Source organism: Typopeltis vanoorti, chromosome 11, assembly GCF_054136105.1.
Source record: "Typopeltis vanoorti isolate ZY-2024b chromosome 11, IOZ_Tvanoo_1.0, whole genome shotgun sequence".
Classification (NCBI taxonomy): domain Eukaryota; kingdom Metazoa; phylum Arthropoda; class Arachnida; order Uropygi; family Thelyphonidae; genus Typopeltis; species Typopeltis vanoorti.
In genome coordinates this window covers 120,335,839-120,353,885 of record NC_143559.1, presented here as the reverse complement: position 1 = coordinate 120,353,885, position 18,047 = coordinate 120,335,839, and the positions used below count along the sequence as shown (strand labels likewise).

The following is an 18,047-nucleotide window of genomic DNA, read 5'->3' as shown; positions in this document are numbered from 1 at the left end:
CTAAATGGACTCAAATTATCCAATATTATTAGCAGCATACCCTCTCCTCTCCTGTCTGTCCTTCCTAAAAATGCTGCTCCCTTTACACTCGATACCAGTTAGTATATCTGTCTCTAATAGGTCCAATATTCACTAAGGCAACACACTCTACCCCATTGTTTCGGATATTTCTAGCATTTGTGTACAGACATGCACCTATTTTTGCTAGGAACTCAACCCAGGAGATTCAGCCTAAAGAAAACATCGATTTAGCCAGAGAGACGTGAAGTTGTCGGTAAGGACAGAAAAATTGGAACTCCATGGTGAACTCAAGTTAAAGACGCAGTCAAGGGAAAGAAGAAAGCTCATTTCAGGTTCCTAGCAAGTAAGTTAGCTTGTGCTCTTAGAGAATATAGAGGAAAATATAAAGTGAAGCATTGTGTAAAACCAGCTAAACAAGTCATGGGAAGACTGGTAAGAACACAGAAAAATTAAGGTGGCAAAATATTCTGAAGGCTATTGAAAAAAGCTTAGAAATGGAGGAATCAGAATGATAAAGGTGACATGAAAACTGACGATAAAGATATCTGGAGTAGTTATTTTGATGATTGGTAAATAAAACAAGCAGTGAAAGCACAGTTGTAGAAAATTCTCCAGATTCTGTAAGAATCTTGAGAATGTTCGTGAGAGTCTCTTAATGTTCTTTAAGGAAATTAAAAAGGTAGTTGATATAGTAACTAATTTTTTTTTATATTTCCAATATTTCACCCAAGTTACATTGGCATCTTCAAGCATCAACATGTTCGTGAAGGCGCTATTTCTGTAAATAAGAGTGAACAGGAGAAATACAACAGGTCTATAGCCCTAAAATTATGCCTAGAGTATGGATCTTGTGACCTTTCGTCTCTTAGCTTTGGTTGAGTGTTCTTGGCTGTTGGGTTGATTGTCTACAGATGAGGTCCAGTGACTTGAACACTGACCTTCTCAACATCTTGAAATGGAGGTGAAGACAACTTAGTAAATTTCACTGCCCAAAAAAACTGATGCCTGCCTTATTACCCACAATCTTCTTGGGTTGACTGTTACATTCAGTTTATCCTGGCACAAACATTACTCACATAGCCTTCTTAGCCTCTAAAAAGCTTGGTGTTCTTTTCCATTCTAAACGTTACTTCTCTTTCTCTCAACTCCCAATGCTCTATAAGTCTCTGATCGGGTCCAGCTTGGAGTACTGTTCCCACATTTGGGATGGAGCGCCCAAGACCCCCTCTAAGAATTCTTGATGCTATTCAGAAGAGAGCAATCTGCTTAATAGACGACCATTCCCTCACAGACTCCCTTCAGTCACTTTATCATAGATGCTCTGTTTCAGTGCTGTGCCATTTCTATAGGTACTTTCATGGGCTCCTCTGAATTGACTGTTACCATTCCTCCACTTTCTTCTAAGCATAGAAGAACTAGAGCAGCCACTGGCCAACACCGATACACTGTCCAGCTTTAAACACACTGAACTAACTTCTCACCAACTTTCTTCATTCTATCCACTTCTATTCGTTGGAACAATCTTCCCCATACTGTTTTTCCCATTGAGGCAACCTCCCATTTTTGATAATGGAAGGCTACATTTTTTCCTTAATCACTTGCCCACACATGGCACTGTAGTGTTATAGATCTTGTGACTTTTCATGTGTGGAGTCAACATTAAAAAAAAAAAAAAAAGGTTGATATGTGACCTCTCTTGATAAGTCCCTGACTCCCTGGAGGTTGGTCTTGCTTAATAATCTTCTTCTTTAGCCTCTTTCCATCCACTGCTGGATATAGGCCTCCCCCCTTAACTTTCCATAGCTGATTTCACCATCTCATGCTAAATCTTTGTAGATAATCTCTCCATCTTGTTCTTTGGCAACCTTCCCTTCTCTTGGTGTCCACTGAGTGCTTACCTTTGTCCACCTTAGTCTACTAATATGGTCAGTTCATCTCAATTTATATGCTTTACAACACCTCACAATATCTTCTACTCCAGTCATCTTTCTAATTCTAGTATTTATTATTCTATCTCTTTTTGTTATGTTGGCATTCTTCTCTTCAAGGCTCTTTGGGCAACATGCAATCTGTCTTCCTGTTTTTCAGTTGTTCCCCATGTCTCACTTCCATAGGTAAACACTGAAACGATGCATATATTAAATGGATTTCTTTTTAGGCCTATTGGTAAATCTCCTAACAGATAATCTTTGTACAGCTAGAATGCTATGCTTACTTGCGATTCTTTTACTTATTTCTTTATCTTGTTTTTCCTTAAAACTAACTGACTAATCTGAATTTGTCATCATTTTAATAATATACAACTCAGATGTACAATACAATTGCACATTGGAGAATTTGTTAACGATCTTAGACATTAAACGAAATCAACCGAAACCCCCCCCCTCCAATATGTAATCATATAGATCAGATAAAGCATAAAGGCACATAGAGCCCATAGCCGTAACAGGTACAGTAATTACCCAAATAAAACAAATACGTCTTGTCAGAGTGATGATCCAGACTTAAATTTTCTCTGGGAATTTGGTTTAAATGCAAGGATTTCATTTTTTATGGATCATAATGTAATGTGTAGTGAGAATTAAAGAATGAATTACAGTATTTTGTCATCATAGCATTTAGTTTTTAAAGCATCACCTATAACAATATTTATATAAAATAGACTGATTTCTTGGGCAAATAAAATGTTTTTTGTGCCTAGTAGATTTAAGTTGTATTTCTGAACACCTGATCGATAGATAATATAACAGATGTATATTACATGAAGTGAGGCATAGTCCAGCATCAGGTGCCTTGGGTTGAGCCCTTGGGATACTGAAACTAAATTATAAGACAAAATATTATTCATATAACATTATAAAACAAAATATAAGATTTTATTAAATTAAATATAAATTCCTTACAGCTGTTTTTGTTTTTAAGGAAATGGCATTTCTATTTCAGGCCTATGTATGGAATATGAAGACATATACAATAAAACGGCATCTGGAAGGTCATCAGCATGATGTTGTTGCTTGTACATTTTCCCCTGATAACTGCTTAATAGCTACAGCATCGTGGGATACAAGAGTGATTCTTTGGGATGCACATATGGGGAAAATGCTTAAATTTTTTGCGTAAGACTATTTTTATTGCATTATCTTAAATCTATGTTGATATGTTTGACTATTTATTCATGAACTGGAAATGAAGAATTCATAAAATGATTTTTTTTGTATAAGGGAATTCTACTTTACCCCCTTCCCTTCTTCACCCCAATATTATTATTTATTAACCGTGCAGACGCAACCATATGCCTGGGGAAGGAGTGTCCTAGACTCGATTCCCGTTGGTGACGTGAGGAGCTGAGATCTTCCTCAGTCATAGCCAAGTTAGCTGGTCTTGGGTGTGGACAGTAGGGTTTTTTCCTCAGTTTATCCTGGGGTTTTTCATCCTGCAATGCAGGCAAACCGGTCTTGAGAACTCAAAACTACAGAACATAGGATACACTGGGGTGTAGGGCTGACCACCTTATCTTGTGAATGGTTTGAGGTCCGATGATTAATATACCCTTGACACCGCAAGGTAAAAGAAGATAAAAGGAAGATGATGATGATTATATTAGCTCTCCTGGAGTCAGTCTTGCTAAGGGAAGGATGTTATTATCTTTATAATGCCATTGGGTCACCATAGAGAATCCACATGGATCAAAGAAGCAGCTCATTGTAATTCAAGATGCAGTATCCTGAATTCTGCATAATAAATTCTTCCTTCCCAATGATTGCTTGTCTAGAATAAATATACTCAAAAGGTATGGCATTCGTTGGATAATAACTTACTTCTCAGCGTCTCTTACACATGACTTTTACTTGTCCTTTATCTCTATAAAAATAAACCTGAATATGAACTACACAGTGACAGTTTTGGTTTTTTGGTAACACTCACCCATAAAAGTGTAAACCTGTAGTAAGTTAATACTGTGGTTGGGCCAATGTTTTTTTTTTAAATAAAAAATATTATTTTTACATAATCCAGATACACTGCTCTAGGCCTCAAACATTGAATTTTTTCGATCTACTTCAGGCCTCCAGTTAGCAAGAAATTGATCTTACACTGAGCAGTGAATCATCTTCCACCTAAGGATATTTGTAAATGTTCATGTCTACCAATGGCAGGATTTGAACCTTTAGCCCATTAGTTGGAAACACTATCTGCTCAGCCAGTCAGTCTGGCTGATTGTTAAGTGCAGTAGGCCCCTGATAAGATGGATCCCAATTTATGGATTTAGTCAAGAAAAAATTTCTGTACTAAAGAAAAAATTTAGAACTTTTTTTTTTTAAATTACAAATAGAGCATGTTAAAAGGTTGGATCAGTGAGTCAGCATTATCTTATTGTGCATTTGGTGTTGGGCTTGCTGTATTATGTCATCTAGGTGTGTGTGGGGGGTAAAATAGGGGGGGATTAGCGCCGTGCATTAACACTGTCTGTCTTCTGGTTGCATAGATTGCAGAAAATGTTCTTCATGGAATACAAGAGGATGATGACAAAGACGAAGAATCAGTTGCACCTCATCCTAAATTGTCAGTTATAAGACAACATATGGATGACATACATTATATTGAATCATTCAAACCCTGATATGCTTCCTTATTATGAACATTTTAGAGAATTTTGATCTGCAATAACAAGGAAGCAGCACCAAGTTATAAGGCTAATGAAGCTTTATGATTTTTTCAAGACCACTTCATCAACTGAACCTGTTTCACCAGAATCCTCTACCAACAAGGAATTAACATCTCTTGTTCATATGACAGTTGTATTTCTGAATATGAAAATAGTAATTCTTTCAATTAAGTTAATATTAATATTGAATATATGTATCTTTTTTTAACAATTTTGTATGTTTTTTTATTCAGTGGAGTTTAAGTATTTTTATCCCTCAAAAATTTATTTAAATTAAAAAAAAAAAAAAAAACTAATGTTCACATTGAAAACAACTTTATGTGAGCTTTAAGAAAAAAAATAAAAATAAAGTGGTGGAAATAAAAAAAAAAAAAAACTATACATTGTATAGTTTTTGATGTGTTTAATTAAAATAAAGTTTGGTTCCTGTTATATATTTATTTTTAACATATGTTCTAGTGGCATATATAAATTACTCAGTGTACATTATATTTTATTCATACTTATACATTATAGTAATAACATTTTAATACATCCTGTTACATTATAAGTTCATTATTAATGGTTAAAATACATTCTATTTAATGGAGTTTCAGCAATAGTCCACACCCAATGGCAATTAGTCCATTAAATCGAGGGCCTACTGTATTAAAGAACTAGTTTTTTTTGCATAATCAGACATTATTTAACAGTAAATCACCTCCCCCCCCCCCCATGTGTGTGTTGAATTATCAAGTTCTTTCTCTTTCCATAATTATGTGTAGTTAGAAAATGTCTTTTAATCATATTGATGTTTAGTGGGGTAAATGCACATTTAATGATAATAGTTAACTAACTAAATTTATTTAGCTAATTAGATTAGTAAGCCAATGTTTTGTCATGGTCACCAAGGCCTTATCATGGACAAAAAGAAATATACTAAGCATGTGCATGGAGACACACCAGCAGGAAGGCAAACAGAGACAAATTGTGGAATCTTGCCGAAGGCCTCAAATTGATAGTCTCCTTGGTAATGTGCTGCAGCCAAATTTCTTTAGGTTTGCTGTAGTGCTCTGGTGGATTTAAATAGTCTCTCTCTGATTTATATGTGCTTTTCCATTGAATCTGGTGATCTGTATCTATGTCATAGTCTGCTGCTCTGGAATGACTGTAGTGGAGATGGACAGCTTCTGTGTTCTTTTAGGCAAATATTAGCTATTCTTTCACTTTGTCCAAAGTAAGTGTAAGTTTGTAGGAAGTAAGGGATGCTAGACACTAGGATGACGTAGATGATGGAGGAGATCTTTTGGTGAGTAGATAAGGAATAGCTAATTTGGTACAACATGGAGATCTTTGTTATACCTTTTGAGAATGTGTGCACTTTTTTCTAAGGTGTCCTGAATATAAGAGATGGCAGTGAATTTTTTTGTGTTTTGGATTTTTTTGAGGGAGGGGAATTTGGCCATAGAGAGCTCTGTTGATTTTGTGAAGGTGGGGGGGGGGGGGCGGCTTGACAAAAATCTCCTGAATTCTGTTGGCTTTGGTGGAGAGGTTAATGTGGTCCGAGTAGATGGTTCTAGCTCTATTTGCTTAGATCTTGGAATCAAGGGACTACTGTTTTTTTATCATCTATACACTAAATTCTACTCAACTGGCATCATCACCTACATCATGGAAGCAAGCTCATATACAGCCTGTTCCCAAAAAAATCAATGTCTACCATCAAGCTATTGACTTATTGCTCTAACCTCAATTTTGTCCATAGTAATGGAGGTTATCAACAGTCAATTTTTTTAACAGTTGGAAAACTGTTATCTAATTAGTAATCACCAATATGGATTTCTCCAATCTAGATCCACAGGAGATCTCCTGACCTACTAGCACATCTCTGGACTCATTTCATGGAAAGATTTGATGTCGTTGAATTTGATATCTCCAAGGCTTTTAAGATCTGGCATCGAGGGCTTCTCAACAAATTTCCATTTTATTATTATTATTTATTTATTTCATATGAATAATCATATCGATTGTCTTTATATAATCGGAATGTCAGTTTTCTCTCAGATTGATCTCTACATCTAATGATGGATGGCTTTCTCTGTTCAGATTTTTCTGCTTTATGCAGGTGTCCTTCAGGACTCATTTCATTTCACCAACTTCTTTTGATAATTTATATTTACGACCTGCTCTTATTGACTGTAAACCCTATTCATAGTTTTGCTGATGATAGCACTCTCCACTCGTTCTATTCATACAATAGGCCTTGCAGTGCACAAACATCTTGATCAAGCCTCAATCTCATCTATTATAAATGCAGGACTCATTTTATTTCACCCACTTCTTTTTATAATTTATATTAATGACCTGCTCTTATTGACTGTAAACCCTATTCATAGTTTTGCTGATGATAGCACTCTCCACTCATCCTATTCATACAATAGGCCTTGCAGTGCATAAATATCTTGATCAAGCCTCAATCTCATCTATTATAAATGCTCTGAACACTGATCTCCACATTATCCTTGATTAGGGTGAATATTATCTAGTCACCTTCAATGCTTCCAAATGCAAAAATTTGCTTGTTTTCTCACAAAAAAGACCCCAGATCTTCCCCACTTACTTTTGATAATGCTCATCTCAACAATCAAGACTAAATATCTCTTCTCAGACTAACTCTCACCCCAAACCTTTCCTGTCATAATCATTTCACATTTGTAGCATCGTCAGCTTCTAAAAAAATTGGCATCCTTTTCTGCTCAAGACAGTACTTTTCTTCTGACCGGTTACTTACTTTGTATAACCCAAATCCACCCAACCTTAGAAAACTGTTCTCATGATTGGGATATGCACCTAAGACCTCCCAAAAAATTCTTGATGCTGTTCAGAAAAGGGCAGTTGGGTTCATTAATGATACATTGCTTACAGATTCTTCAGCGACTCTCTCATAGAAGATCAGCTTCTACATTGATTCTTCTACAGGTATTTTCATGGCCACTGGTCAGCAGAACTAGCATCCAATATGTCTCCCATTTCTGCCAGATCTACAGAAACTTGACTGCTGCTCAACAGCTTCCCTGCTGAAGAATTTCCAAAGGACAACCTCCTGCAGTTTAAGCAGAATATCAGCAGATTATGTTGCTCCTGATCTCTCCTCACGTATGGCATTTATTTGCTATAGGCCCTATTGCCCCTCACATGGGAGAGCAATATATATATATATATATATATATATATATATATATATCCGTGGCATCACATGCTATTTAGGTTGCGTGTGTGCAGCTTATGCAACAAACTTCTCCAGTACCTTGACAATGATTCCTAATATGTTGATCAGTTGGTAATTTGCTACATTCATCTTGGAGCCTCTTTTATTGAATGAAACTTTTTCCCCTCTTTCCACCTGCTTGGGACTAATCCAGAGCCAAGACTTTGATTAAACAATGTGGTCAAAGGGACTACCAATTTTGCCAATTTTATGAGAGGGTGCACTTTAAGACACTCTCATAAAACTCAAATTAGTATGCCATCTAATCCCATAAGTGTATTCACATCAAGGTTCTGTAGTATGCTATGCACCTCCAGTTTATTTACCTCAGTTTCCACATAAGCCTTTGCTTCTCTTGTTACTGCAATATCTTGACCTGAATGATATAATCTTGAAAAGTGTTCACTTAGCAATTCTATTATTTGGCCTGATTCAGTTACTTCTCTATTTCGGCATTAATTAAAATCCTTCTGCCTTAAACATTCTTCCTTTAACTTTAACTTAAGTTCTTCCAGTATATTTGCAACATACTGAAAGAACTCTTTGGGTAAATCTTTGGTCTTGCTGATTAACTTCTGATTAACCTTCTGGCCTGTGCTTTATACTATTTGTGCTTGCTAGTTACCATTCTCCTTAATAAGTAATATGCAGTCTGCTATTATTTCTCTCAAACACACTTTGAAAAATTATCAAATGAAATTAGCAGTGACAAATGGTGGTAGGAAATTCTCAAGAGAAATGCAATCATAGTACATATTGATTCTTAAGGTAGAAAAAAAAATTTAAAAAAATAAAAATAAAAACCGAATTGGTATTCAGCATAATTCAAAAGGCCTGATCATAGTCATAAAAAACACTAAACAGGCATACAGTCAGGAATACATATCGATACTTGAAGTAGAAAAAGCCATCAAAGGCTTGAGATGTGGAAAGGCAGCAGGAGTAGATGCTATTTGACCAGAAATGCTGAAGTATGGTGGTATAAAAGTCTTACAGTGGCTGCACTGCATAATTCAGAAGGCCTGGCCAGAGGGGCGAATTCCTGATGATTGGAGTAGAGCTCTAATAGTACCCATATATAAAAAGGGAAATAAAACTGAATGTGAGAACTATAGAGGTATTTTTCTACTGAGTGTTCCTGGTAAGATATATGCAAGTATACTTGAGAAATGGTTGAGAATGATTGTGAAAGATAAACTTGGTGAAGAACAAGCGGGATTCAGGCCAAATAGAGGTTGTCAGGATCAGATCTTCACTTTACGACAAATAGTTGAGAAATCATGGGAATATAACAAAGATCTGTATTTAAGTTTTGTCGATCTGGATGAGGCATACGACAAGGTGCCAAGAGAGATGTTATTCAATACACTACAGTTATATGGTGTCAATGGGGCATTATATCAAGCAATACTTAGTCATTATTTGAGTTGCAAGTCAGCAGTTAGAATTGAAGGAAGTACAGGAATGAGTTTAATGTTAAATGTGGTGTGAGACAAGGATGTACATTATCCCCTCTGTTATTCATTATCTATATGGATCACATTATGAAGGAAAGTGGTATTAAACATGATATCAGAATTGGAGATGTTAATGTCAGCTCTTTGCTTTATGCAGACGATGTTATACTTCTAAATAAATCCACTACAAGTTTGCAAGATTCCCTGACTAAATTGAATTACTGTTGTAATAGATATGGCATGAAGGTCATCAATAAAAAGATAAAGACAATGAAAATAGGTAGAATCGTTGAAAATGTCAACCGTGTTTTGAATGGAGAACCTGCGGAACAAGTAAAACATTCCAGCTACTTAGGCATAATTTTTAGTGAAGATGGTAAATTAAATATGGAAATAGACAACAGAATCAACCAAGCTGGTATGGTAGGAAGTCATCATCATCATCATCATCAAATTCCTGCCATGCACCCTCAAGGGGTGTACAGGATGGTAGGAAGTCAATTGAATAAATTCATGTGGAATAAGAGAGAAATTAGTCGGAACACTAAATTAGCTGTATACAAAACAGTGTTCAAACTTTTAACTTATGGATCTGAGAGCTGGGTCAGAAGTAAAACATTTGACCAAAGGCTAGAGACCGCAGATATGAGAGTTTTGAGAAAGATTAGAGGCATGAACAGATGGCATCAATGGCAATATCATATTAAAAACAAAGATATTAGGAAAGAACTTGACATTGTCAGCATCCAGGAATGCATTAGCAGAGCTTATCTCAGGTGGTATGGTCACTTAAACAGAATAGGAGAGGAAAGATTAGCAAAACAAGTGTTCTCTGCCACGTAAGTAACAAGTAACAGACTGATTTGACAAGTAACAGACTGATTTGGAGGAAAATTGTAGATAGGAAGTTAGTAATGATTTAAATTTTTCATGTAGTACTATCATATCCTGTACACCCCTTGAGGGTACATGTCAGGAATTTGATGATGATGATGATGCTCATAGTCAAATTCCAGATGATTGGAGTAGAGTTGTCATAGTATCCATTTTTAAAAAGAGAAATAAAACTAAATGTGAGAATTACAGAGTAGTTTCTTTACTTAGTGTTCCTGGTAAGATTTATCCAAGTATACTTCGGAAAAGGCTAACAAATTTTCAAATAGAATTGTGGAAAATTTTTAACGTGGAGAAATGGAATTTATACGTTGCCTATTCATAGTTGTATTTTTAAGGAAATTGCAATGTAGACTGATATATTAACTAAAATACATTTAATTAATACTTCCAGTATTTCAGAAAAGTCAAATTGCCATCATTAGGAAACAAAAGCATAAGATACATGCATGTTAACTGAGAGTTGGCCTAAAATCCTAAATAGTGCCCTCTCATGGGCTAAATTGGGCATCCTTGGGCTTGAAGGTTTATTTCTTTAAATAAATTTATATTATATGGAATAATAAAGTTGACTCCCCATCATACCAGCTTTGCTTATTCTGTTGTCTATTTTCTTGTTGAAATTATTATCGTCACTAAAAATTGTGCCTAAATAGCTAAAATGTTTTACATGTTATATAAATTCTCCATTCAGGCTGCAGTTGATGTTGGCACTGTTTCTGCCTGTTTTCATATCAAATTTATTGTAGCAATTATTCAATTTAATTAGGTAATCCTGCAGATGTGTACTGGATTTATTTAGGAGTATTACATCATCTGCATAAAGTAAAGAGCTGAGATAAATATACATCTAAATCTGATATCTAGTTTTGATATTTAGATATCTAATTTAGATTATGATATCTAGATTTAATGCCACTTTCCTTCCATAATGTTGTCCATATAAATGGTGCATAACAGTTGGGATATCACAACTGATTTAACATCTTCCTAGACCACCTTCAATTGTAACTACTAGCTTCCAGCTTAAATGGCTGGAATGCTTGGTGCAGTGTTTTATTTACACCACTTATTCGTATGTTTTGAGCAGCTTTTCTCTTGGCACCTTGTCACATGGCTTTGTCTGATCTGCAGAACTTAAACATCCTTGATATATTCCCATGATATTTTTTTTCTCCCCCAATTGTTTGTCTTAAACTGAAAATCTGATCTGGACAAACCTCTATTTGGCCTGAACTCAGCTTATTCATATCTAAGCTTCTCTTCCACAATTTTTCTTAGCCTTTTCTCAAATATACTTACATAAATCTTACCAGAAACATTCATAGAGAAATTCCTCTGTAATTCTCACATTCAGTGTTATTTCCCTTTCTTTTATAGTGTGAGATCTCTATTCCAGTCATCTTGAATTTGATTCTGACAAGACTTTCTGAATTATGCTTTATAGCCAGTGCAAAACTTTTATATCTCTATATTTGAGAGCATTTCTGATTGATTGTTATCTATTCCAGCTTTCTTTCCACATTTCAGGTTGTTGATAGTTTTTTCACATTGACATACACTATTGATTGCATTCTTGAATATTTTCTGCTACCTTGCTGTCACTGCTTGTTTCATTTAATAATCTTTCATAGTAATTACTCCGGACACATAAATATCTTTGTATTCTATTAAATTGTATTCTATTTTGACCTCCATTATCTCTGATGCCTTTTACAGTACATTTTGCTCTATTTCTAGGCTTTCATTAGTCTCCAGAATATTTTACTATCTTCCCAATATTTATTTACTGTTTCTTACGAAAATTTTCCCATGACTTTTGTTTAGCAAGTTATATACTTTGCTTTGCTTTCTTACATTTTATTCCATTTACTATCACAGCACCTGCTGACTTATTTGCTAGGAACTTTGATATGCTTTCTTCTTTTTAATGATCCTCTTTAACTTAATCCTGAGTTCACAGTGGAGTTCTGATTTTATAAACAACCTCACTATATGCCTCACTGGCTGAATCAATGTTTTCTTCAACATCTGCCACTGAATCTCCAAGGTTTGGTTCTTGTTTTTGCTCTTTATTTTTTATTGAGAGATGTTTGTGTGTTTTTATTCTCAAATTGGATCTGTTTAAAAAATTTCTTACACACTTTTCTTTTCAATGATATTTAATTTTATCCTGCTCAAAACTAAATTGTGATCACTTCCAATTTCAAATCCTTACTCTTATGTCCTGAACCAGCATGAAAATATTACTGTTAACAATAACATAGTCATCAAGAATTTTCTTATTTCATTTTTATTTGTCTCTTCTGTCTTCTTTACTTCATTTGCTCTATACTGTTCTTCCATTTTTACAGAGATCTCTCTTCTAATCCTTAATTCTCTTTTTTTTTTCTTGAATTATGTGAGATCCATCTCTTCTTTGTTTTTCTGTCTTTGGGACCATTTGTTCCACTTCTTTCTTGATTGCAGACATCCTCCAGTTCCTTTTCTACAATATATTTCAGTTTGTCCTCGAACAGTTTCCCTGTAATTTCCTCACTCAGTGTCCTCATCTCCCTCTCTCTCTCTCTGACTGTGATACTGTACCTTCACTTATCATTTGAGTTTCAACTTAACATTGCCAATCACTAAGCTATGATCTGATTCCCTGTCTGCTTGAAATGTTTGGTACTATTTGAACTGATGTGGCCCATCTCTTGCTAATTGAGTATCATGACTAGCATGTTCTTAGTTCTCCCATTGGGTGATCACCATGTCCACATCTTACAGTCTTTTTTTTGGCAGAATTGTGTGTTTCAAATTACCCTGTCATGCTTTTGGGTAAATTTAAGCATTCTTTTTCCCCTTTCTTTGCTTTCTCCATATCCATATTTGCCAATTATTTTTTCCTATCTTTCATTGTCCTTTCCAGTCTTTGCATTCCAATCTCCTCCAATAATTAGTATATCTTTCTTTAGTACTCATTTCAGGGTTATTTACAGTTTCTATAGAATTGAAATATTGAAATAACTGTATTTCTTCTATAGAAGAAGAAATACAGTTATTCTTCAGTACTTTCTGAAATGGGTGAATATACCTGAACTGCTATGATGGTAAATGTCTTGCTACAAATCTTGTCATTATTATTCTTTCATTGACTGGTTTGTATCCTAATAATGCTTCTTTTCCTCTTTTGCTGAGAAGAAATTGAATTCCTATCTTCTGTTTTATAATATTGCTAGACCAGATGATTCTTCCGCCTCTCATCTCCCTTGACTCTGTCCAGTGTATCTCTGCTAATCCAAGGATGTCACAACAATATTGTTCCATCTCCTTACAAAATAATTCAAGCTTTCCAGGAGCCCATAAAGTACAGGCATTCCATGTTCCTTACTGATAGCTTTCTCTTTGTGGTTTTAGTTTTATTGCACTTCTTTCAGTAGCTAACTTGTCAGTCCAACTCCACTCACTCATTTGAGTACATGGACCTTGTTTATCCAGGTGATATTCAAGCTGGCATGTTGTACTTCTTCTTTGCACCTCCATATTGCACCAGATTTCAGTTGTGTTTGTTTTTACCGCCAGCATATTGACACCCAGTAAAGCGGCTGAAAGCCGCTTGTAACATGGGGAAAGATACTGTTTACCACACCTCACTTTGGATCAGAAGGTATTTCATTTTCCTCCTACCACTCATATCTGAGAGGCATTCCCCTATCCCACCTGGGGATATGTCCTCAAATGTTTCAGACTCCCTTGAAGGGAAGTATATGTATAAGATTTCTGAAGAAATAAAAGAATTCTGCTGGGCAAGGTGGCTTTTGATAAACTGAAAAAATGTGCATCGTCCCAGTTATGACATCGATCAGAGACATGGCTAATAACCAATCAAATACGCGACAGAATGAGGAAACTGAGCTCAGAAAAGATATAAGAAAAGAAACAAAAGTGTTAGATATAAGGAAAGAGATTTTAAAATTGATATTAGAGATGTGCAGAACATTTTGCATGGGTGAAAAGCAATAGATGGATGTATACAATCACCTAATGGCATCCATATGAAGGGCTGGAGAATGTTGGCATTGAGAATCCTTCAACAGAGAAAGATGAGACATCAGGGAGTCATAGCCAAAAATAGTTATAAAATAGGGCTTAGAAGAAGAAGATGCACTCCTTTTGATTAGATTTAGAGAGAGAGAGAGAGAGGGTGCTTAATTTTATCTCCTTTTCTCAAGTCCTAGATTTGCATGTTAGTTTAGCTTAGAAAGTACTGATAAAACATTTTTGTTATAAGGCAAAATAATAATTTTTGAATAACTATTATGAAATTTTTTTCTATAACCATTATTTATTTATTTATTATTATTTTTTTTATTCTAGCCACTTGCACCCATTACCTCATATGATATATGCCTGTGGAGAGAATGGAACATGGATAAGAGGGCTGTCTTTTTCTAGTGATGGAGCTCACCTTGCTACTGTAGCTGATGATGGGTATGTTATTCATAATTATCTGTGTAGCCATTCATGTTTTTATGTGAATTCCACCCACCAAATGTTGTAAATCTATTTTACATTAGTACTATGGATAGAACAAGAATTCAGAATCCTGCTCCAGTGTGCGAGTTAAGTGCATAAAAATTCCTTCTTTAAAATGAAAAATTTCCTCCAATCAAGTACGTCATCTTCACATAGCATAGGACATAGGTTCCAACAGTTAAAAAGTCAATATACTTCAAAAATTACTTTTATAAATCTTCATTTGCTTCTTCTTCTACTTTTTATGTGGATAAAAATAATTTGTCTTTGGTAACAACAACTTCACAAGAAATGGACAATCTTTTATGGGGCATGGAAGATCATGAGATCTAAATACTAAGTGTATTTGGTAAAGGGATATGTAAGGATAAGGAGGTCATTTTGTCTATATAATTAATGCCTTGATAAGACCACATCTGGACTATTATGCACAGATTTAAACTCCAAGATTCCATCATGATAAAGAAGCTGTGGAAAGGGTGCAAAGAAGGTTTACAAAGATTATAGCAGGATTATGGAATTTAGATTATGAGGACAGATAGCAAGTATGGGGATTACAGACTCTGGTTAACAGGAGAATGAGGATTGATATGATAGAAGTCTGTAAACTTTTGAATAGGTGTTCATTATAAGGAAGGTGGAGAGAGAGAGAGAGAGAGAGAACATTGGGCCATCCATAGAAATTTTTTGTTTGCAGTCCAGAAAGGGGAAGAGTTAGATTTTTCTCTCACAGAGAAGTGAGTGAATGGAATGGTTTGTCGTTAAAGATAATGAGTGCACTAGATGGACTCATTATCTTTGGGTGATATTAGCCTCCCTTGATAAGTCCTTAACTCTCTGGAGGTCTCAGATAATAAAACTAATAATATTTCCCTAATATTTCAAAACCCTTACCTTTCTTCTTTTTGTTTTTGTTAGCACCATAGCATCTACTTTTAAATGTAATGAGGTGATTCAATTTCCTGAATCATCTCATTACATTTAATTGTTTAGATCTCATATAGAAATCAGAGAAATCAGCCAAAACACTAAACTAGCAGTATACAACACAGTGTTCAAACTAGTTTTAAGTTATGGGTCTGAGAATGGGGTTGGAAATAAAACACTTAATCAAACTAGAGACCACAAGATATGAGGATTCTGAAAAAAAATGGACAATGAACCGATGGTATCAATGTGCAGAATCATATTAAAAATGAAGATATTAGGAAGGAACTTGATATTGTTAGCATTCAAGAATGTGTCAGCTGAGCTAATCTGAGGCATTGGCCACTTAGAGTCGATGAGGAAAGGTTAGCAAAACAGGTGTTCAATGTCAAGATGGCAGAAAAAGAAACCCGGTGGAAAACCAAGGTCTAGGTGGATTGATTCAGTCAGAAGTGCTTTAGAAGCACAAAATGTTAGATATGACAGTATTGGATTGCTCACAAGTAATATACTAATTTGGAGGAAAATTGTTGATAGGAAATTAATAATGTAAACTTAATCATGTAGTGCTGTCATAGTAACCTGAACACCACTTGAGGGTACATAATTAGGAAATTGATGATGATATTCCATGTCCCATGAAGAATTGTCCATTTCTTGCAAAGTTGTTGCCAAGAAGATCCACTAGTATTTCCTGCTTCTCCTGAGATTCAAAGCAGTATTGCTTTTATCCAGGCAGAGAACTGGCCTATTGTGGAACCCCCCCAGCTATGTTGAACCAGGGTTTCATTTCAGAGTTACCTTCTCTAAGGTATGTCATTGACCAAGGCTAGAGTTATTCCTACACTATCCAGGAATTAAGCCAGAAAAGAAAGACCCTAGCCCTTGAATACTCTGATAACATCAGGATTGGAAGGAGATGAATGAATCAAGAAACCAGCTAAAAGAAAGGAGTCTGACTCAAAGTAAGTGGAAGAAGAAACTATACCCAGCTAGAACAGCATTGGAGAAAGCTAGTTCCCTTGTTATCCAGTTGATAACCCTCTGTGGCCTTGCTGGTCATTGGGTCCTTATTCAGTACATTTTGAACATCCCACCACATATGATAGCATTTCCCGCCTTTCTTCTCCTGGAGGACAAGCCCCCCCCCCCCCTCTAGGGTGTACAGGGTCTTCCTGAAAACTAATTTTCAGGAAGACCATGAAAATTTTATTATTGCCATAAATCTTAATGGTAGGAATATCATAATAAACTTAACAATAAAGTATAACATAAGATATTTATGATGATAAAAAATAAAGTGTGCCATGATTGTTTTTCAGGTATCTGCGGTTTTGGGATATAGTATCAGATGAAAATCCTGAAGCCGTTGGTGCAGTTGAAGATGCTCTTTGTTGTACTTATGCTCCCTCAGGGCGTGTTCTAGCAGTAGGGTAAGTGAAGCGATCTAAATATTGTTTTTACAATGATGCGTGACCGAGCAGTATTGGCAACAAAGGTAGGAATTTATAATATTAATTTATTGTGCAGCCTGCAGCTCAGAACATGGGCTTGTTTTTTTTATGTATTACTTTTAATTTTATTTAAATTATATTAAATTTGAATGTTTAAGTTGGAAAAAAAGCCATTTTACTTTTTTATGTTTATAAACAAAAGAAAGACATCTATAAATTAGTTTTTTTTTGGTAGGGAAGCCTTTTTAAAGTACTAATTTTTCAATGAAAAGCCTTGTTTATAAATTGAGTTATAAAATTATGAATACTGAAATGAAAATGTGAATTTCAACATTACAGCACACATGCATTTAGCTTTTCCTCTGTTTTTAGAAATTTAAACTGCCTCTGATCATTAGGAGTTTGATAGGATTTCTCAAATTTTTCATCCATATATCTTAATAATGAATAATAAATAGTTCATAGTAAAAGCAAGGAAGAACATTAGCATATAATTACTTTAGGATTAAATAATGTTTCACCCAGTGCAGATTTGCTATACGAAACAAAATTTTTTTAAAAAAAAGTTTAATCTCTCTCTCAAGGGTTTTAGAGAATACTAATGCAGCAAAATTTTAATATGTATTATGACTATATTCAGTGTCTTTCATTAAGTGAATGCATGAGTGGAAATGAAATGTGCACCTTCATTGTACTGCATGAAAATGTCATGTTATGTATTAGTTTATTCCTGTAGCTGCATTTTCACTGTTTGTCTTAGTTCTCTAATAAAGACAGCATTAACCTTTTCATTAGGGTGATGCTCCAGCCAGCATGACATTTCATCTTGTTGTGCCATCATTTTAGAATCAGTATAAAAAAGTTAG

General features: G+C 35.0%; 1 protein-coding gene across 5 annotated transcripts in view; it reads left to right on the top strand.

The window, feature by feature from the left end:
* LOC150102005 (WD repeat and SOCS box-containing protein 1-like) overlaps window positions 1–18,047 on the top strand; it is a 269,640-nt gene that overhangs the window by 143,600 nt on the left and 107,993 nt on the right. For all 5 annotated transcript variants that reach the window (XR_016549016.1, XR_016549015.1, XM_090400168.1 and 2 more), the window contains 3 exons: window positions 2,965–3,137; window positions 14,642–14,755; window positions 17,050–17,160. Coding sequence is in view for 3 of the 5 variants with exons in the window: in XM_090400168.1 (XP_090256294.1) it covers window positions 2,965–3,137; window positions 14,642–14,755; window positions 17,050–17,160 (398 nt within the window). In the remaining 2 variants the exon portion in view is untranslated. The remainder of the gene's footprint in view (window positions 1–2,964; window positions 3,138–14,641; window positions 14,756–17,049; window positions 17,161–18,047) is intronic.